Raw genomic sequence first — 22416 nt, 5'->3', positions numbered from 1 at the left:
ATTTGGTTTTTTTTCTATGGTATGTAGGATGTGCAGGTGCCACATCACAGGGAGAGGTGGCTGAGGTCAGAGGGCAGTTTACAGGAGAGGGTTCTCTCCTTCCACCCTCTGGGTCCCAGAACCGAACTCTGGTCCTTGCAGCTTGGCCAAAAGCCCCTTTGTCCACGGAACCATTTTCTGGCGCTTACTTAATGTTTAGTGACCTCTTACCTAGCAGGTGCCTAATCAGTGTCGGGTGTGTATACACAGAAGGTGTTTAATAAATGTGCATCCCGGCACTCAGGAGGCAGAGGCAGGTGGATCTCTGTGAGTTCCAGGCCAGCCTGGTCTACAGAGTGAGTTCCAGCACAGCCAGGGCTACACAGCGAGACCAGTCTTGAAAAAACAAAACCAGGGCTGGAGAGATGGCTCAGCAGTTAAGAGCACTGACTGCTCTGCCAGAGGTTCTGAGTTCAATTCCCAGCAACCACATGGTGGCTCACAACCATCTGTAATGAGGTCTGGTGCCCGCTTCTGGCTTACAAACAGAATACTGTATAAATAAATAAATAAATAAATAAATAAATAAATCTTTTTAAAAAGCCAAACAAATAAACAGTAATAATAATGAAGAATATGGGCCACCCATATAGAGCAGATGCTTAATAATGTCACCCATTGGGGAAAAAAATTGTCACCCACACCCTGGTGCTTGGTGAAATTTTGTCGCCTGTAGCAGGGACACTTAGAAAACGTTTGTCACCCTTCCACACACAGCAAGTGCTTATTAAATGTCATCCAAACACAGTAGGCGCCTAATCAGCGTGCGAACACCTGTAACTCCCCGAAGCGCCGAGCTAGGAGGGGAAACTGAGGCCGCTGGCGGCGGCTGTGCTGTATCTGGTTGTTTAAATCATCGGGAGACCGCATCGGGTGCAGGGGAGGGATGGAGAAACGGGGTCCCCGCAGGGACTGGGGTGGCTGTGATCCGCGACCAAGGCCAGTGGGTGTCATTAGCCCTCAGCCCCGCAGGCCTGAGGCTGGAGGGAGAAGCGGGGGGGGGGGCGGGGGGAGAGGGTCCGGGAACGGGCGGGGAGGGACGGGGCGGGAGGGAGAAGGAGGAGTGGGGGGGCTTTCCGGTGTCCTGGGGGTCCCGGGAAGGGAAGGGCGGTGAGGGGGCAGAGACCCCACTTTCAACACCCCACGTCCCGGAGGATCACCGCAGCCGGGGTCCCCTGGAAAGGGTCGGGGCGGAAGACCGCGGAGGGGCGGGACCTAGCCTGGGTGTCAATCATAGGGGTTCGGTCAAACCCTGAGCCAGACCAGGATCCTATGCCCGATCCCAGGCTGGGCCCCTTCCCTGCGCCGAGCCCCGATCCCACCTGAGTGCAGCTCTCCCTCTGACCCGTGACCCACGTGAGGCCCAGACCCTGCCCGATGGCCTGGCCTCTTCGCACGAACTCCCAGCCCTGATCCCAGGACGGACCTTGAGCCTGGCTCATCTCACACCCCACCGTGCTGACGCTCGCCCTGGGTGAGACCCGGTTCCAAGCGGCAGCCTCGCCTCTGACCCGGCCTCTTGGCGGTGAGTTCAAGTCAGTCAGCCCTGAAGTGCTGTGCGCGGGAGGACTGAGCACAGCACCCTGCAGAGTGCTGACCAATCCCTCTGATGTTACGACGCAGCCCAAGCTTGCAAACCCGTGTTCCCCACGGCAGCTCTGGGGGTGCCCCGCAAAGATGAGTCCATGCTATGTAGGTGCCATCTTCTTGTCCCGGACTCGCCCTGGAGACCGCGCTCTGGGCCCCTGTGTGGAAGGCAATTCTCTGAGGTGCACAAAGCAGAGCAGTGTCTGGTCCCACCCCTGCGCCCAGGTAAAGCCACGCCGTGTCCCAGAGTGGAGTACAATGCAGCTGTGTAACGGGGTGTGCGCCGGGGAGCTGCAGAGAGAACTCAGTCGGTAATGTGTCTCCGTGGGACCGGAATCCCAGGACCCCCGAGAACAGCCAAGCTGGTCGGGAGCCAGAGAAGGGGGCTCAGTTCTACATTCCCATCTATCGCGGTGATGTAACCCGGGGTTGGGTTCCTCCTTCCTCGGTCGTCCCCACCCTGCGTGAGGCGGGGTGTCTCACGGAATTCGGAGCTGCCAGCTCCCGCTGTCCCCAGCTCCCCGGTGCATGGCTCCTAGGTGGATTCTGGGGATTTGAACTGTGGTCTCCGCACTTCAGCACTTTACCCACAGAGCCATCTACCTGGCCCAGATTTGAAGTTGTCTGGGTACGATGTCCCCTGCCTGGCTCACGGAAGGGACCTTGGGGATGCCAAGGATAAGAAAGCTGCAGTCCTCCTGCCTCAGCCTCCCGACCGCCGCCGCTGGGGACAGTGTTTCTCTACTCCTCGTTTCTCGCTCTTTTGTTGTTAATTACATTTATTTCTTTGTGTGGGTGGATGTGTCCCCACCATGGACGCCGGCGGGGCTGGGGGACAGCTCTGCGCCTCCGCCCCTGTGTCCATCGAGCGGGGTCGGGGACCGAACTCCGGTTGTCAGACTTGGCCACAAGCGTCTTCTCCAGCTGAGGCATCTCGGACCCCAGTTTCCCCTTTCGTCAGAGGTCCTGGAGTGCGGTGGCGTTGAGTAGTGTCGTGAGCTGGGGTTTGGGGACAGAGGGCTTCTCACAGCTGTGAATAACGGTCTTTGGCTGGCGCCTACCTCAGTACAAGTCGGTAGACAGCAAGCAGAACTTCCGCTTTTCCCCCGCCCACTCCCTTACCCCAGGGCGAGGATCGTACGGGAGGATGTGGACAGGGACCCTGGGAAGTCACTGGCCCCCAGACTGGTTCTGTCTAGTCTTGTTTGGTTTTGACACAGGGTATTTTACTAGGTAGCCCTGGCGGTCCTGGAACTCGCAACCATCCTCCTGCCTCCGCTTTCCGAGTGCTAGGGTTAACGGCCCGACTCCTGTCCTTCCTTAATAACTAGAAGGAGGGCGAGGGAAGGAACTGCAGACGTTTGGGGCCCGGACCCGCGTGGGGAGCAGCGACACTGGGAGCCCTCGCCCCGCAGTTTCCCTCGCGACCGCCAGGGGGCGCCCTGTCCCCACCACGACCGCGCCCTGCGGGATATCCCGGGTGGTAAACTGAGGCCCGGGGCTGGTCACAGTAGGTTGATCTCGTCCAGGTACCGGGCCAGCACTGAGTCCCGCACGTCCTTGAACACGCTGCGGACGCTCTGCGTGTCCGTGGCGCAGGTGAAGTGTGCAAAGAGACGTCGCGCACGGGACCCCTTTCTGCCGCCATCGTGGGGCTCGGCGCAGTCCGCGTACACGCGCGCGTACATGTCCATGATGAAGCGCTTGGCGGCTTCTGCATCACGCGGGGGACCTGCGGAGAGGAGTGGGGTCTGTTCATCTCCTGTGTGTGGCCCAGGCTGGCCCCGAACCCCCATGTGGCCCGGGCTGGTCCCAAACCTCCTATGTGGCTCAGACTAGCCTAGAACCCCCCCCCCCCAATGTGGCCCAGGCTGGCCCCAACCCTCAATGAGGCCTCAGGGTGGCCTCTAGGTCACTCAGTGGCCTTGGCTGGGACCTTCCCAGTGCTGGGATGATGGGCAAGCAGCCTCAGGCCAGGTTTGTACGCTGCTGGGGGGGGGGGGGGATGAACCTGTGACCCCTCTGGGGGGTGGAGGAGAGCAGGACCAGCTCTGCCAAAGATGGACAGGCGCCATCATTGCCATCCCAGCCAATGGGAATGAGGAGTAATTTGTAAGAGACTTGAGGCAGGGCAAAGGTGGGGTGGGCCTCCTGCACTCATGCTGGGCAAGTGTCCAGAGACCTGAGAATCAGTCTTCTCTGGGAAATTCAGGGGTCACATGGTGCGGGTGGGGGACTACTCCGGGTAAAAGCAGCGTGGGTTCAAATCCGGCTTGCAGGGCAGAGGAGATGGCTCTGTGGGGAAGACTGCTTGCTGCCAAGCGTGAGAGCCTGAGGTCGAAGCCCAGCAACCAGGTAAGATGCCGAGTGTGACTGTGTGTCGAGCTCTGTGTATGTGGCCATGGGGACGGAGGCAGAAGGCCGCCTCCACAGTAGCTCTTTTCTGAGACAGGGTCTCCCCGAACTTGGCGCTCACCTATTGACCTTGGCCTTCTGCCCCGGGAGCCCCCGGGTCCTCCCATCTCTGCGCAGCACCTAGCTATTTATGTTGCTGGGGATTTGAACTCGGGCCCTCACGCTTGCCCATAACCTGCTGAGCCAGGAAACTGTCTCTTCAGGCTCAGTTTTCCATGCTCTGTTTCCCCCTGACAAACAGGGTTTCTCTGTGTAGCCCTGGTTATCCTGGAGCTCGTTCTGCAGACCAGGCTGGCCTTGAACTCAGAGATCCTCCTGCCTCGGGTTTAAAGGTGTGCGCCACCACTGCCCTGCTGGGGTCTTCCACTTGCTAGACAAGCACCCTGCCATCGAGCTAAATCCTCAGGCTATTTCAGTCTAAGCAAATAACTGAAAAAATTGTCACAGAAAGCAAAGCCCAGAGAAATGCCAGCGGTGAATAGGTTTCAGGAATCTGTGTGTGGTGTATGAATGAGACCGGTCCCAGCTGGGGAACTGTTCCAGGAGGATGAGACTGTCCTTTGTTGGAGGAGGCGTGTCCTTGTTGGAGGAGGCGTGTCTTCCTTGGAGGAGGTGTGTCCTTGGAGGAGGCGTGTCCTCGTTGGAGGAGGCGTGGCCATTTGTAGGAGGCGTGACCAAGTTGGAGAAGGTGTGTCACTGGTTTTGAGAGTTCAGAAGCCCCTCAGTCTCATTCACTCTGTACCTGCTGCCTATAGATCGGGGTGTAAAGCTCTCGGTTTCCGCTCCAGCATCATGCCTGTCTGTTTCCCGGCATGATCGTGGACAAACTCTCCGGAAGTGTCAACAAGCCATACAATGCTTCCTTTATAAGAGTTGCCATGGTCATTGTGTCTCTTCACAGAGAAAGAACAGTGACTAAGACGGTCTATGCTGAAAAGTCTCCAAATCACCCGCGTTCTTCCAGACTCTCTCGGCCTTGGGACTTCTCAGTTAAGATGGGGCTGGAGGGGCTGGAGAGTGACCAGAATTTCACGTCTGTCCCCCACTCAGCCACTCAACCTTGAGGAATATGACAGCATGCGGGAGTGACAGAGCCAGTGGTCAAATCCTGGCCCAACAGTTCACCGAGGTTGGATTTGAGTGACCTTTGACCTGGTGTCAAGCATGGATGCCCCCTGGACCATGACTGAGAGAGGGTTGAGGTAATGGGTCCCCAGAACCTTATCTGCTCGGCATTGCACCCACTCGATTCAGAGTGGGTGTTCCATGCTTGCCAATTTCAGCTCCCGTGTCTCCTAAGCTGGCAGGGAACTCACTTCTGTTGGTATAGGGCCCTGGGAACAGGAAGCTAGGGAGCCTGAGACTCCAGACAGCAGGAACTGCCTCCTACCGCCCTCCACAGTTAGGGTTAGGTATAGCAGCTTTCTCTCTTGAACGTAGGCTTGGCCAATCAACTGTGACGTGACATAGATATCCCTGGGGCTTGATCAAGAAAGACAGCCTCCCCCTGAGCAAACATCTGGCCACCCCAGAATCAGGTGGGCAGTGAGGGGGAGGGGAGTGGAGGTGGGAAGGCTGACTCCCCAGTGCACACAGCCCAAGACTCCTTGGGGGCTCTCTGATCCCAGCCATGAGGCAGTGAACACAAATTTACCTAGCTCAGCTCTTCCCAAATCTCTAACCATTAGGCTGAGTGGGGTGGTGAACACTCAGGAGGCAGAGGTGGGCATCAGAGGTACAGACCAGCCTGGTCTATAGAGGCGAAGGCCAGCCAGAGCTACACAGTGAGTCCCTGTCTCCAAAAAGAAAGAGAGAAAGAAAGCCAAATTCCTGGCCCGAATATCTTGAGTAAGGCAGACGCTTGGGCAGTTTCTCCCAACAAAGCAGATCCTTCCAGCTCTAAGATCCCTACTCTCCAAACACCCATCCCTCCAGGACGGTCCGAGGGAGGGTAGTCAGCACTAGTTCCCACCCCGCTGCTTTGGGCATGCCTTGCTAGGTAGAAGGTGAGTTTCCAATACTGTTTACGTGCGTCATGTATATCTGATTAATATGCATCCTAATGAAGACGGTGGTGGCACACGCCTGTAGTCCCAGCACTCCAGAGGCAGAGGCAGGGAGATCTCTGAATTCGAGGAGAGCCAGGGTTACAGAGAGAAACCTTGTCTCAGGAAACAAAAGAAAAAGAAAAAAGAAAAATTACACAAATAAGAAACATATTGGATATTACTGAAAGAGGGTTGACGGACCACATGAAAACCATAGCACAGGACAGAGGTGGGGATCAGCAGTACAGCCCTTGCCTAGAATCCCCAGTGAGGGGGTGAAGTCACTGACTACCATGTCCCCATCTGCATGAAAACAAATAGTTCTTTTTTTTTTTCTTGTTTTCCAGGCTGGCCTCAAACTCACAAAGATCCGCCTGCCTCTGCCTCCTGAGTGCTGGGATTAAGGGCATGTGCCATCACTGCCCACCTTAGAAATAGATTTTTATAAAACCTCTCATTTGCCAGGTGGTGGTGGTGCACACCTTTAATCCCAGCACTGGGGGGGGGGGCAGAGGCAGGCAGATCTCTGTGAGTTCGAGGCCAGCCTGGTCTACAAGAGCTAGTTCCAGGACAGGCTCCAAAGCTACAGAGAAACCCTGTCTCGAAAAACAAAACAAAAACAAACAAACAAAAGGAGCCCCTGTCATTTGTCTGCTAAGGGTCACCTGACTCTCCATTCCACAGAGGGAGAAACTGAGGCTCAAGAACTACCAGAAGCAGCTTAGCTGGGAACCTGTGTCCCTTTTCTCTTTGAAACTTCTTGTGACTCCGGATAAGGGCCCAGCCTTGGGTCTCCCCGAAGAGCTGCTTGGGGGTGTGTGTGAAGGGTGTAGCATCTTCTAGGACAACTCACCCTGGAAGCTGGGAAAATATGTGGCCAGGTGCGAGGTGTGGATCTTCTCCTCCAAGATGTCTGTCTTATTGAGGAAGAGGATGACCGAGGTGCTCTTGAACCAGGGCAGCTCTAGAATAGTGCTGAAGAGTGCCAGGCTCTCCTTCATGCGGTTCTGTGGGGACAGAGGCAGGCGGTGGCCCCGGTAGGACGCCCTCACCCACCGGGCAATGGGCTGGACCTAAGTAGCCTGTTGCCTCACATTCTGAGTTGAGGGCACCCTTCCCAAAGTGACATCTGATTGGGCCGCTAGCGTGTGAAAACACCCGAGAAGGTCTTCTTGGGTGCAATTGGCCAAGGGGAAGAAGCCACATGTCACCAGAGAGCCACTGAATTCAATGACAGGTGTCCTCACGTAGGGAACTCTGTCTGAAAATGGAAGCACACAGGAGGCTGAGCTCCTGAGCCAAGGATACCAGACACTGGGAGGAACTGGGTCTGGAAGGGTGGCAGCCCTTTCCACACCATGATCTCATGCTCCCTTCTCCCAGAACTAGATAAGAACCGGATGTCTGCATTTTAGGCCACCTGAGCTGCTCTGCTTGATGACAGTGGCCACAGGACCTTGGTATATCCTGTGTGGCTGTTGTAGAAGCCAAGGCCCATTAATTCAGCATTAAGGGGGCTGAGACGGGAGGACTGCGTGCGTGTGTGTATGTGCATGCGAGAGAGAGAGAGAGAGAGGAGAAAGAGAGAGAGAGAGAGAGAGAGAGAGAGAGAGAGAGAGAGGAGAGAGATGGGGAAGGCAGAGGGAGGGGTACATCAAGCCATCCTTACAATGGGGTACATTGAACCATTCTCCCAGAAGATGGTTTCCATGTCAAGCCACACAGGGAACATCCAGCAACAGGACTGGGGTCCACAGTGACCCACAGAGGTTATGTCGCCTCGTGTGACTTAGGGTATAATGCCATCTGGCCACAGCTGCCCATCCTTGCATAGGTGTGGCAGTGGGTACTTCTGGCAGGGTCAGCAGAGGTTGGGAGACCTGTGTGTGCTGAGATAGCTTTGGGGACCAGGACCCACAATGCACCAGCACAAAAGGTGGGGGGTTAAGGGACTCCTGCTCAGGCTTCCTGTGGGGCTTCCCGCTCAAATGGGGGGCTTGACCCCCAAAGACACCGTGCCTGTAAGGACAGCTCCCCTCACCTCCTGATCATTCTCCTCCAAGCACTGGTCATACTCGCTCAAGGAGGCCAGGTAGATGAGAGCTATGACATTCTCAAAACAGTGGATCCATTTCTTACGCTCTGACTTCTGGCCACCAACATCCACGATGCTAAAGAGAGACAAAGAGACCCCACTATCAAAAGGTCGTGTGACCCAGTCCCTTCTCACCAGATCACAGGACAGACGACAGTGTGGCCTGCTGTATGCCTGTCACTCTATGCTCATGAAGCTGAGGCAGGAGGATTGCTGTAAGTGTGAGGGTGGCCTACAGAGTGAGTCTAAGGCCAGCCTGAACTACAGAATGAGGTCCACCCCATATAGATAGATAGAATAGAAAGCTCAGGCCTAGGGAGTCAGCCCCATGGCTAAAACACTTGTTAGGCAAGCAATGGGTGTGATTTTGGATTTCCAGCATGCATCTGTAATCACCAATGGGGAGGGAGGCTGAGAGAGGAGGATGCTGGGACTGGATGAGAAGCTGAGCTTTAGGCTCTATGGGAGGCCCTGTCTACCAAGATAAGGTGAGAATGAGTGGAGAAACCTGACCCTGACCTCTAGCCTCACACATGCATGTGCGCGCACACACACACACACACACACACACACACACACACACACACACGGAAATTGCAGAAGGTTCTTCCTTGGAATCGACCTGTGTGTTCTCTATGACACAGGATCAACACCAGGTACTTGGCGGCAGGAGGGATGGCTCAGTGGTTAGCACACTGGCTGTCCCTGCAGAGAACCTGAGTTTGTTTCCCATCACCCGCAGGGCAGTGGCAGCTCACAACTGGAGTCTGTGGCGCCCCCTTTTGGCCTCTGTGGGTTCTGCACTCATGCGCAGAATTCCTGCTGGCCTCCAGATGCACACATAATTAAAAATGTGATTAATCGGTACTAGCAATGTGTGAGACAGAAGAATCTTGAGTTGTGGGTTCAAGGAATGACACTGTCTGTCTGTGAACCTGGACTCTGCTTGTAGCACAGGCGCCGGCCGAAGGCTGTGGCTCTGGTCACACCTCCTCAGACTCGGTTTTCGCAGTAGGAGAATGGGCCACCGTATCCTCTGCTGATTCCAGAATGGCTGTGACTCTTCGGTAGCTCAAGGAGGGCACACCCTGTCTTATACAACCACAACAGAAGCGGGGACCGTCACCCCTTCCTGTGGCTTCTCAGAAACTGGGTCACTGATGTGGATCTGACTCAGAGTGTAGATGGCAGACATACTATGACACTAACGGAGTCCTCAGAGAAAGGAGAGCACAGGGGGAAACAGAGGCAGCTCAGCACTTAGAATTGAGAGGGTTCCTTCACCTACAAATCTGAAATTTCAGTCACACGTCTCAAAGACCCACAATCACCTTTCCGGAATAAGTAGTGTCCCTCAAAAGTGGCATACCCCTGCACTGAGGAGGCAGAACAGAAGGAGGTCTGAGCTTGAGACTAGCCTGAAAATACAGAGAGGACCTGTCTCTAAACACACACAGACACATACGTACACACATTCTCACAGAAACACACACACACTCATACACATGCGCATATGCATTCTCACACACAGAGTCACGGACAGACACACAACTGGGGACATGCAGACAGATAGCAACAAACTTCTGATATCAGTTCCCTAAACTGCACTCCAGGTCACTGGGAACCACCAGATCATTTGTGAGTTTTTATGCCAGACTAAGAGAGCTGGATCATCCCTCAAAGAAAGACCACAAGTTAGCTCTGGTTCCCATGTGTTGCTAAACTGGGCATCATCCCTCAGCAATCACAGAACTTCCATCCACCCACCCTCCCATCCATCCATCCATCCATCCATCCATCCACCATCCACCCAACCATCTATCCATCCATTCATCCCTCAAGGCACCAGCTTCTTTGTTCCTCCCACACAACGACCCCACCCCCAAAGCCAGGCCTCTGCTGGGTGCTCACCGCAACTTGGTTTTCTGCACAGAGAAGCAATACTCATTGATGCCTGTGGTGGGCATGCGACTGCGCAGCACGTCCTGCGCGGTCGGGATGTAGCTGTCCTCGGAGATGCGCTCCAGACGTGACAGGTAGCTGTGGAGGTAGACCCGTGAGACAGAGCCTTGCCATAGGCAGCTGACGCTAAGACGCAGCTGGGGCAGGAGACCCTTGAAAGCCTCAGCTGGGGTTCCCTCCATTAACACCTTGGATGTCACATGCTCCCTAAGGCTTCGGGAGGACACGGAGCCTACTTGGGGGTCAGACATCTGCGCTGGCCATTCCTTGGAAAGTTCAGAGTGCTGAGCGGAGTCGGACAGCTGCCACTCACCCCCTCTCTAATCTCTCCCCTCCGTGGACCCACCCACCCTGGCCCCTTCCCACTCTGGTTACACATCCTGAGACTCTACCCCAAGCCCGGGCATTCCCTCGCCGATCCCTTCCCTCCCTGGCCTGTCCCTTCCGCGACCACACCCCACGCCATGCTCCCGTGGCCCCTCCCCCGCAGCTACATCCTCTACGGCCCCTCCCAGTTCTCTGACCCCACAACCCCTCCGCCCACAGGCCCCAGACTCACTACATTGCAGAGTCCAGCAGGTGGAATTCACGCCTGCGCTCGTAGCAGGTGCGGATGCCTGCATCGCGCCACAGATACTGCATGGCCACTGCGTATGGCTTCCCAAAAGTAGTCACTTTGTAGGGGTCCTGGGTCATCACCAGGTTGGCGTGCTGCTGTGGAGGGACAGGTGAGAGGTTCGGGCAGCCTGTGACAGCTGTAGGCCCCAAACCCATAAAACATATCCCCTCTCCCACTTTTCCACCTTCGTGCCGGTGACGCAGCCTCACGCCCGGCATCCCTTCGTCCACTGGCCCACACAAGGAGAGGCAGCAATACTGAAGTTCTTTCCGTTCTTCCGTGTCCCTACACCAGTGCCCCTCCTCCAGGAATGCCTACCCCAGAGCTCTGCTGCCTCACGCCGGGCTACTCCAAGGACTAGTCTGACCCAAGATGGGCCAGGGGAGTCAGAGGACAGCAGGACCCCCGTGAAGTGAGACACTGCAATTGTCGCCATTGTGCCGAGGCACAGAGAAAAGCATGGATCCCCAGGATAGGCAGGCAGGCACCACCAGCCCCCTCCGCTGGACCCTACTGTCCCTTCTCAAGCCCCAGAAGCCTCTGTTCGCTCCCCCAGACACTGGCTTGTTCACACCCTCACAATGCACACTGCACACTTGAGCCTGTGTTCACACTCACGGATTCACACGCAGATATGTGCATTTGCCTGCACTGTGCATGTGGACATGATGTCTTGTCTGTGATGTGTGAACAAGGGCCGAGGCCCTTTTTCTCCTGTTGGGCAGAGGGGCCCTGAAGGAAAGTCCCATGTGCCTCCTCTGCAGGGCCCAAGTCCCCACCTTCCAGGGTGAGGGGATCATCCGGGCTGGGCCTATGAACTGTTTCTCCCGCCGTGGAGGGAAAAGGGTCACAAGCCCTCGCCTGAGTCCCCAGTCACTCCCTGGCACCTGGCGTATGCAACGCTGTCTTAGTTGTGACCAAGTTTAGAAGAGACTGAAGTCTAGGGGCTGAGGACCTAGGAGAGGGGCCCTATCCCTGCTGGGTAAGGCTTTCTTGGGCCTGTTGAAGGAGGGCCCCCACAATCCCTTTAACTCCTCAGTATGCTCTGTAAGGTGACCCAGGAAACTGTTCCCAAGTGAACTCTCACGCTGGGTGCCCCTGTCCTTGGCACCTTAGGACAGGGAGGGAGTTGTTCATGTTGCCACCTGGCGGTGTGGGGGGGGATTTTAGGTCATGGTCACGAGGCTGTCATTGGGCTGGGGAGCTTGTGGGCGACCCTGGGTGGTGAACAGGAATGGTGAGAAATGGCTCTTTCCCCGAGGGCCTGTCAGAAAGGTTGTAGCTGCCTGTGAGCTGTACCCTGTACCCCCAGAATTCACATGGTGAAGCTGGGACCCCAGAGCCCCAGCATGCCATGGAGAGGGAGCCCTGAAAGTGATGTCATCACGGCCTAAGAGTCTGGAGAGTTGACCCAGCACAAACATGACCTGAAATCCATCCCAGAATCTGTGGAAGAAGCCAGGCCTGGCAGCGTGTGCTGGTGACCCCAGTGCCTCCAACCTCCAACAGGGCCTGTACATATACCCATTAAAAACAACGGAACCGAGCTGGGAAACGGCGCTCACCTTTAATCCCAGCACCCGGGAGGCAGAGGCAGGGGGAGCTCTGTGAGTTCAAGGCCAGCCTGGTCTACAGAGCTACCAAGGGTACAAAGAGAAGCGGTCTCAACATCTCCTCCCTTACCTCCCAAATCAAGAAAGTGGAGAGGAACTGAAGGACTCACTGAGGTCACCCTCTGGCTTGCACAATGTCTGCACACACATATGGCCACCCCACACACAGGTGCACAAAAAATTTTTTAAAAAATCAATAAAAATGGGGATGTCGCTGACACATTGTGAAGCCACAAAGTGCCCAGCCATTCTACACCAGCCAACAAATAGATCAGATTCAGGGGTGGAACTGCAGCTTCGTGTTGTTGGTTCCCAGCACCTCTCTGAGCAGTTCATAACTAACTCCAGCCCAGAAAGCCAACGCCCTCTTCTGGCCTCTGCGAGAACCACACTCATATGCACAGATACATAATTAAAACTAGATACTAAAAAAAAATCAAAACAAAACAAAACAAAAAAACAAATAAATCAACTGCCTTAGTAAACTCATTTCGGCATCAAGGTTGACATGACCAAACTGTTCTTTGGACGTTCCTGGGATGCCAGGTCAGGAAATTCTTTTCATCCGTCTCTGAAAATGTCCCACAGCCCGGGGTCTTTGTGCTCACCTTGCTGTCAGGCCTGCTGTAGGGGATCTGTAGCCGGTCCATGGCGTCGATCATGGCCTGCATGGAGACGAAGATGTTCTGGTAGACGAGCGGCCGGAAGGCCCTGCGGTCGTCCTCTGAGTAGCCGGCACCATGGATGATGCGCATCTGCTTGATGAAGGTGCTCTTCCCGCTCTCCCCAGGTCCTGGGGACAACGAGCATGCTCAGAGGTAAGGGCCCACGGAGCCCACAGCGCCTATGGCACCCACACGGCATCCAGCCTTCCCATGGTACCCACACGGTGCCCACATGGAGTTCGTGGCACCCACACGATGCCCACATGGAGTTCATGGCACCCACACGCGCCCACGTGAAGCTCACACGGAGTCCACTGTGCCTACATGGAGCCTGCAGCGTCCATACGGAGTCTACGGCGCCCACACGGTGCTCATGCCGCCGGAAGCTACTCAGTGTGGACCAGCGTCTTAGTTATTCTTAGTTACTCTTCAGACACCGGGCAAAGCCTCTGTGGTGGCAGGAGCGGAGGTGCCTGCCTACATCCCACCCAGTGACACCCCCAGTCTGTGGGGTCTTCACCCTCAGTTTACCCTCATCTACACAACATCCCGCCCCCAGGCACGGTCCTTACACTTAGGGGTTGGCTTGTCTCCTAGGTGACTCCGCACCAGCCAAGCTGACCATCAGCATGAAGCAGAATGTGTTGCTGTCCTAGTCAGGTTCCTATTGTGATAGACGCCATGACCAAAAAGCAAGCTGGGGCCCAGCAGAGGTGGCACACACCTTCAATCCCGAACTCAGGAGGCAGAGACAGGCGGACCTCTGTGAGTTCGAGGCCGGCCTGGTCTACATATCACGTCATACCTCCCTATTCACAGCGTTGTTTGGGCTGAGTTCCGCACTGGATGGAACACAGTGACTCACTCAGGTGAGCATACTCCTGGCTACCAATAAAGTTTTATCAGAACCCGGCCCACAGATTCGCATTTGTGCTGAAAGGGCAGAGATAACCAGACTTCATAAAGCATCCTGCCAGCAGGGAGGGGGGAGGGGGGAGGGGGGGAGGGGAGGGGGAGGCTTCCACCCTACCCAACCTCAGCCAGGTCCAGCGGCTGTGGAATCACTCAACTGTGTTTATAAGAGTCTGCTTTTGCTACATCCATTTCAGGAAGAGCGACATTTTAGAACAATTCTTTTCTGTTCAGTTAGTTTTGGTTTTTCATGGCAGGGCTTTTTTGTGTTGCTCTGACTCTCCTAAAACTCGCTCTGTAGACCAGACTGGCCTTGAACTCACAGAGATCTGCCTGCCTCTGCCTCCAGAGTGCTGGGATCAAAGGCGTGCGCCCCTTTCAGATTTATTTATTTTATTTTATGTGTATGGGTGTGTTCCCTGCATGTGTGTCTGTGCACCAAGTGTGTGCAATGCCTGCAGTATTCCAGGAGGGCATTAGGACCCCGGGAATTGGAGTTGCAGACAGTTGTGAGCCACTAAGTGAGAAGTGGATGCTGGGACTTCAACCTGGGTCTTCTGCAAGAGCAGTCAGTGCTGGTAACTGCTGAGTCATCTCTACAGCACCGTGTGTGTGTGTGTGTGTGTGTGTGTGTGTGTGTGTGTGTGTGTGCATGCGTGCGTGTGTGTGTGTGTGAAAGAGAGAGACAGAGAGAGAGACAGAGAGAGACAGAGAGAGAGAGAGAGAGAGACAGAGACAGAGACAGAGAGTGAGACAGAGAGAGAGCATGTGCACTCTGGGTAGCCAGTTCTGGTGATCACAATCCTCCTGCCTCACTCAGCTCTGCAAGCGCTGGGGTGATAGGCATGCACCACCATGTCCAGAAGGAAGATAAACTTCAGTGAGTGAACAGAAAACATGTGGCCGGGGTCAGGGCAGTCACAGGTAAAGCCATGGCTCTCCTGATTGGTCCATAACGATTATATTAAAATCTTCCCTTTGGTGTCTAGACACAGATCTCACCTCCCTGCTGTCTCAGTGAGCCTCCGAGGAGGTGCTCATCTTCTTATCTACAAAAGGGCCCAAACCGCTGGGGGAGTCGGAACCAAGAGGTTGGCCCCAACTTGTCACCTGTCCATCCCCTGAACATTGTCCACAGCTTTTCCAAGGAAGGGAAGTGGGGACCAACTGCAAGAGACTCCCCAGGATGAGGGTCAGGGGCTCACGCAGGAGGAAGTGGGAAAAGTTACAAGAACAGAAACAGGAACAAGGCTGGCACCGCAGGCCCAGGGCTCACCTGCCCTGCATGTGGCTCTGGGTTCCATTCCCAACACCACGTAAACCTGGCACGGAGGCCACGCCTATTGTTCCAGCACTCATAGATGGGGGCAGGCTAGGAGAGCTCAGGACCACCTTCTGCGATGCAGTGAGTTTAAGCCCACCCTGGGTTACACGAGACACCAACTAAGAAAAAAGAAAGTGGCTGGGGAGGGGCGAATGTGACTGGGTCTGTGTAGACCTGCTAAGGATAGGAGGCTCAGCGGAAGAGGAGGTGGCCAGTGCCTCTGTCTGCAGATCTGAGGGTCATGTGGACGACTCGGGCAGAAACATGGCTCCTCTCTAAGATTCAAGTTTCCCAAGGTGTTCAGTCTATTGGACAGATGAGTCAAGAAAATCTGTTGTTAATGGTATTTGCGGGAAGACGGGCAGTGCTGTGAGGGATGGAGGGAGTTGTGTGTTAGCTGCCTGGGATACAGCCTGGACACTGGAGGGGGTTCTAGGTGAAAGTTACTCCTCCTACTCACGCCCAATTTACTTTTCAGAGGGTCTCACTAAATTCCTACACTAGCCTAGAACTCACAAACGTCGCTCAAGCGTGTGCTATAATGGGCCTGGATCCCTGTGCCCGTCTAGAGCAGTGATGACAACATGCTCTCTGCTCCCAGTCAGTCCCTTGAGATCCCAGCCGAGAGACTGCACGTCTGCACAGTCGTTACAGGTGAGCAGCGTTTACACCATTCCCGAGAATATACAAAGAATCAGAGGGGTGACAGCCTCCATCCGGGCCTTGAACCCGCTAGCACAACAGTCCAAATGGTGTCATCGTCCACCAGGGATGCTGGGGGCGGGGGGAGAGCACAGGACAGGAGACATGACCTGTGACCTCCTAGGCACTCCTAAATCCTCATATCCTGCATCTGTCTGAAGGGCAGAGAAGAGTTATGGGCCATACCTGCACACTGTATTGTAGTTCAGTGACCTGCGTTTTTTGGGTTTTGTTTGTGTGTGTGTGTTTTAGACAGGGTTTCTCTGTAGCTTTGGAGCCTGTCCTGGAACTTGCTGTGTAGACCAGGCTGCCTCCCTTGTGCTGGGATTAAAGGCGTGCACCACCACCTTGCTTTCTTTTTTTAAAATTATTTTTTTTCTTTTATTTTACATCCTGACCATGGTTTCCTCTCCTCTCCCTCGTCTCCTCTGGTTCCCTCCCCACCATCTCTCCTCTTCCCCAATCCACTCCTCCTCGGTTTCTCTTCAGAAAGAGGCAGGCCTCCCCTGGGTGTCAACAAAGCAAGGCCTGTTCCAGCTGAGGTGGGACTAAGATCCTCTCTTTGTATTTAGGTTGGGCAAGGCAACACAGTTTGGGAAATAGGTTCCCAAAAGAGGACTTTTGTGTTGCTGTTGTTTTGTTTCTAATGTCTGGGTATTTATCTGCATGTCTGTTTGCACCATGTGTGGTCAATTCCTGAAGGAGCCAGGAGTCGGAGTCAGAAATTCTGGAGCTGGAGAGACGGGGTTGTCACCATGTGGGTGGTGGGATCAAACCTGGGTCCTCTGCAGGAGCAGCCAGTGCTCTAACCTCTGAGCCGTCTCCCCGGCCCCCTGCCCTATCTGCTCTATTTATTTTTTTTATTTGTCATGAGGCAGGAGGATCTCTGTGAGTTTGAGGCCAGCCTGGGCTACAGAGTGAGTTCCAGGACAGGCTCCAAAGCTACGCAGAGAAACCCTGTCTTGAAAAACCAAAACAAAAACAAAAAACACAAATCAATTAAAACAACAGAGCAGGGCCAGCTTTGTGGGGCACACTCTTACTCCTAGCAGTCTGGGAGTTAGATTCAAATATAGGGGATTTGATTAAGTTGCAGGTCAGCCAGAGCTGCCCAGTGGCCACAATAATCACAATAGTAGGACCGGGTGCTTTTCTCGGTGAATCGTTTGTTGTTCAGTCTTGAGGATCTAAAACTGAAGCCCCAATGCTGGGGAGGCAGAGACGGGGGTGAAGTGGGGGCGGGAATCCTGGGACTGAAGCACCCATGAGTCCCCCACACCAGGGCTCAGGAGCGGCTGGTGACATGTCACTGTTGAAGCTCTGAGCACGAGGAGGCAGATGCGGTTCTGGGGCACGATTGTGGCTGCTCATCTCTTTCCAGAGTCCTCCATAGCGGGTTGTGGCTGTGGCCAGACTACTCAACCCAGATAGGAAGTATCTGCGCTCTTCTGGAGTTGGCAGGAGGAAGTGGAACTGGGCTGGGGACAGCAATGTGGGGGTAGTCGTGTCAAATGTGGGTGGCAGGAGACCCAGCATCAACTCACACCCTAGGAAATGGGACTCCTGGGGAACACAGCTACACCTTGGGGTACGGCTCAGAGAAGCTGCAGACCCCTCCCCATGCCTGTCTCCTTAGTCGTCATTGTAATCGAGGTTCTTCAGTCCTTGACAGAACCTCATGAGGTCCACAAGACTGAGACTGTAGGCTGTGTGGTTTCAGGTAAGTTGCTTCACTTCTCTGAACTTGCTCAGCAAAGGTGACTTCTTGCCTTAATTCTGACTTTATGTTCTTGGTCACATGCTAGCTGCCTCATTCTTGGCACAGACATGCCCCTCTCCACCCCTAGCCAGCTTCCTCAAAATCCCTGCCCACTCCAGGAAAGCAATCATATGTTTTTGGCTTCAATTCCTGTTTTCAAACAGGACTGAGAAGCAACCACCCAGTAGATGGGATGGAGAAGATCTGCAGCACAGATCTCTGAAACCATGTCACAAATCTCTAGGTTCACCCACCACTGGGAGAAGGAAGCCAGGGATACAAAGAAATGAACACAGGTTGCAGTGTGTCCTTAACAGACTGTCAGGGCAGTCTGGTGCACGCCTTTAATCCCAACACGTGGGAGGCAGAGGCAGGCGGATCTCTGTGAGTTCGAGGCCAGCCTGGTCTATAAGAGCTAGTTCCAGGAGAGGCTCCAAAGTCACAGAGAAACCCTGTCTCAAAAAGTAAAAAAAAAAAGGGGGGGGGGGCTGGAGAGATGGCTCAGTGGTTAAGAGCATCACCTTAGCATCATCCAAAGGTCCTGAGTTCAGTTCCCAGCAACCACATGGTGGCTCACAACCATCTGTAATGAGATCTGGTGCCCTCTTCTGGCCTGCAGGCAGACACAATACTGTATCCATATAAATAAATAAATATTTTTTTAAAAATTAAAAAGTAAAATAAAACAAACCAAACAACAACAACAACAACAACAAAAAACCAACTGTCAGGGAAAGGATGGGGAGGACTAGGGGGATTCTGTCTTGAAAATGGACTCATCTACCCACATGCCCACCCACCTGTCCACCCACTGTCCACCCACCGTCCACCTACCCATTCACCCGTCCACCCATCCTTCGCTGTGTGTTTACTGAGCTCCACCTGTATGTGGACTCACTGTGATGTGCACTGGGAACGCAGAAGTGAGGAAGACAGACTCAGGCCCCACTCTTTTGTTGTCTACCGCGTAGTTAGAGACACAATCAGTTAAACTAGTAGAGGACGTTGAATACATATCCGCGAGGGGTGCACCCACACACTGAGACAATGGGGATGTTCTATCGGGAACTCACCAAGGCCAGCTGGCCTGGGTCTGAAAAAGCATGGGATAAATTCGGACTAGCTGAACATAGAGGACAATGAGGACTACTGAGAACTCAGGAACAATCGCAGTGGGTTTTTGATCCTACTGCACGTACTGGCTTTGTGGGAGCCTAGGCAGTTTGGATGCTCACCTTAGGAGACCTGGATAGAGGTGGGCGGTCCTTGGCCTTCCCACAGGTCAGGGAACCCTGATTGCTCTTCGAGCAGATGAGGGAGGGTGACTTGATCGGGGGAGGGGGAGGGAAATGGGAGGCGGTTGCGGGGAGGAGGCAGAAATCCTTAATAAATAAATTTTAAAAAAAACTTTATATGTTTACTATGAGTACAATTACTTTTTGAATATTTTTAAATATTTCACTTACAAAAATATTTAATGTCTACTGTAGTTATTTGTTTACACAGCAATAGATGGATAGAATATGAAAAAAAAAAGAACGAAGGAGAGTGGCAGGGCTGTCTAAGAAGCCTGTTGTTCAGACTCTCATGGAGCCGAGAACCCGGCCACACACTGTCCAGGGTCCAGAGCCTGAGAGCTCACATGAAGCTAGTGCAAAGGCCCCGCGGTGGAACCAGTGAAGCTGAGACAGCCCAGAAATACTGCTGAAGTGACAAGCCACAGGCTGGATCAAGGGAGACCAAGAAAGAGAAGCGACTAATACGAGGCAGATTCAGTCAACAACAATGCAAACCCTGACTCAGGAAGAACGGATCAGGCAAAGTGGTGTTCTTAATGTTCTCCGTCTCCCTTTCCAGTACTGGAGGAAAGGATCCAAGTGCTCCCCCAAAAAATGCACCCCAGTCCTTATTGGGGAATTCTAGGCGGGGCTCCACCCTGACCACGCCCCCAGCCCCTCACTGGGGATTCTAGGCGGGGCTCCACCCCTGAACAGTGCAATACAGAATACATTCCTAAGACGTTTCAGGCACGTAATGGGGAGAGTTGTGTCATGGATTGTGGAAATCAGGGGTCTATTTGGAGGAGTCTCTTTTCTCCTCCGTCTGTGTAGTCCAGACTTTGAACACAGGTTTCACCAAGCCCCTCTCCCTTCTGAGCCCTCTCACCTTCCTCAAGAAACCACATCTTTTTATTCAGAGCCTTCTGGGCTCAGATGGATCCTTAGCAAAGTGTCGGTACATTTAAAGATGAGACAGGGTGTCAGGATGACCAAGTGGTGTAAGCCAAGAGCCAAAGGTCATTCTCTGTGTGGAGCCAGGAAGCAAAGCCTGCGTGGAACCTGATGAGGGGAGCTGCAGGGGCTCCTGTCTGAGGGCTGAAGTGCTGTAGTGTGCTTGGTGACCACCGGCATTACTTAAAGGAAGGAGAATTCCCTTTTAGAAACGGGAACTCAGCGGCACTCATGGGAACAGATTGTTTCATCTGCTATGGATATTGTCTTGTTCTTCGCTGATGATATTATTATTATTTAGACTGTGTCTCGTTATTTAGCTCAGGGTGGCTTTGAACTCATGGCTGTCTTGGTGTTTCAGCCAACCAAGTGCCAGGATCACAGTTGTGTACCACCATGTCTGGCTTTTTTATTTTTCAAAGCAGGGTATCATGCAGCCCAGGCTAGCCTCAAACTCCTCTATCGCTCTCCCGGTCCTCTCGCCCCCACCTCCTGAGAGCTGGGCGGCAGATGTGCATGTCCCACAGCTGACTCCTGTGGCCCAGGGATGGAAACCAGGGTCTCCCCAAGGCTCGGGGACTGAGCTGTGAGTTGAGCCCCAGGCCCTGCTCCGCCCCTCCCTGTTTTTATTGATTTCTGAGACTGTGTCGCACTCGGCCCAGGCTGACCCCTAATTCACAATCCTCCTGCCTTAGCAAAGCCTTTTGGACAGTTAGTGAATGAATGAATGAACCACCCCGTCAGTCACCGATACTCATCAGCCCAGAACCAAGCCCTCGGTGGCCATAACCTGTTGATAGGCACCTTGGAGCCCTGGCTCAGGCAGCTGGAGAAAGAGGCTGGCCCCTCCCTAGGCCAGGCTTGCCTGCAGCTCACCTTCATTCCCTTCCTTTGACACACGCGGGAGCAGCGCCTACCGGGGCCACCTCCCCACAGCCCAGTGCCGCTCAGCTTTGGCGCCTTGCTCTTTCCATCTAGAAAACGGGTCTGATAGAGAGCTGGCGAGCAAGCCCTGCCCGCGGTGCCGAGCCTCCCTCATCCCCTGTGCCTCCCTCACTCACCCAGCAGCAGGAGTTTCAGTTCCCCGCGTTCCTGTTTTTTCTGTTCCAACAAAATCTTGTTGATCTCTTGGTCGATTCTGGCAGCTGTCTTCTCCTCGTCAGTCAGACACCAGGGACAGCAGCCCCGGGTCAGGGACCGGGCCATGGCGAGCCACTCACCAGCCACCAGGTGACATTGCCCCTCGGGGCCCACACAGCCGCAGAGGGTGGAGTGGACGTGGGAGTCACTCCAGGGACCCCCGATGTCTTTGCCTAGGGCCTGTGGGAGCCCCGGCAAGGCCTGCGAGAGGCCTGGGTGCAGGGAGCAGGGCGGGGACCTGGGTGCCGGCTCCCGCCCCCTCCAACCTGCCCAGACCTGGCCCTTCCCGCCCGACAGGTCGGTGGCAGAGGCTCTGGCGGATGCAGAGGGAGGGGTGGCCGTCGCCCGCAGAGCCCAGGCCTCCTTCCTCCTTCCCAAGGAGGGTGGCCTCGCCCCCCCCCTCCGCCCCGGGCCTCTGACGCTGCTGGCCCCAGCCGGCCCCCTCCTCTGGGCCCCAGTAGGAAGCGACCAGAGGGCACAGCTATTGCTCAGGGCTGATTTCGGAACCTGAGGCCGAGGGAAGTTTTGTGTTTCCGTGTCTGCCTGGGCTGCGGCTCACACACACACACCATTTTTATAGTTAAAGAAACTGAGGCACCGAATGAAGGCAAGGCTTGTCCCGGAAGAGAGGGAGAGACAGAATAGTTCATGCCTGCCCCTTGGGTCCTGGGGAGATGAATGAGTGAGAGAGGGGCTGATGTTCGCATCTATGGAGCACCTACTGTTTACCAGAAAGGCTTTCATTTTGCTCCACATGGGACAAAACAGAACACTTTTGTAAACTTGGGGGTGACAGCAAGATGTTTCAGGGGGTGAGGGAGCTTGCACCCCCAGCCTGACCTGAGTCACCCCTGGGGCTCAGTCCATGGGAGGGGAGAACGGATTCTGCAGGGTGCCCTTTGACCTTCCACCTAAAACCAAAACCAAACAAAATAATAAAACTCTCAGGGTGTCACAGACATGATAAATTCTAGGACAAAAGTGAAGTGGAGAGATTGAAGGGCTGGGGGGTGGCTTTAAGCAGGGTTTCAGGAGAGGGTCACGGTGAAGGTGACATTAACAGACAGAGTTGAGTCCCTGGACTGGGTCCCTCAGACTCCAGACTCCTGGAACTAAAACTTCTAGACCATTCTGATTCGGACACACACCCAATCCGCAGCCACGGAGATCCTTGAGTTGCCGCTATTGAAGCATTGGTGAGGTTCAGAGAGGTGTGTGACACCCCCAGAACACACAGGAACACCCCAGGTCTGCGGCAGGCGGTTGACAGGCCCACGCCTGCCCCATGCCTGCCCCCACACTGGC

The 22416-nt window shown here is 54.5% G+C and overlaps 1 protein-coding gene across 2 annotated transcripts; it reads right to left on the bottom strand.

Moving 5' to 3' along the window:
- Positions 1-2397: 2397 nt before the first annotated feature.
- On the bottom strand, positions 2398-21483 carry Gna15 (G protein subunit alpha 15). 2 transcript variants are annotated; one of them, XM_075975314.1, is made up of 7 exons: positions 21033-21483; positions 12987-13171; positions 10706-10860; positions 10096-10224; positions 8131-8260; positions 6943-7096; positions 2398-3358 (listed from the first exon to the last, which is right to left on the bottom strand). In XM_075975314.1, exons 1-7 carry the CDS (start codon positions 21175-21177, stop codon positions 3132-3134), a joined length of 1125 nt encoding a protein of 374 aa, XP_075831429.1. In that variant the 5' UTR covers positions 21178-21483; the 3' UTR covers positions 2398-3131. The 2 variants fall into 2 exon arrangements, with proteins under 2 accessions (XP_075831429.1, XP_075831428.1); XM_075975313.1 differs by having other exon boundaries at positions 3048-3358; positions 10706-10857; positions 21033-21273.
- Positions 21484-22416: the final 933 nt, after the last annotated feature.

The sequence above is a fragment of the Microtus pennsylvanicus genome, chromosome 6, assembly GCF_037038515.1.
Source record: "Microtus pennsylvanicus isolate mMicPen1 chromosome 6, mMicPen1.hap1, whole genome shotgun sequence".
NCBI classification, from domain to species: domain Eukaryota; kingdom Metazoa; phylum Chordata; class Mammalia; order Rodentia; family Cricetidae; genus Microtus; species Microtus pennsylvanicus.
This window is presented reverse-complemented; position numbering and strand designations above follow the sequence as displayed.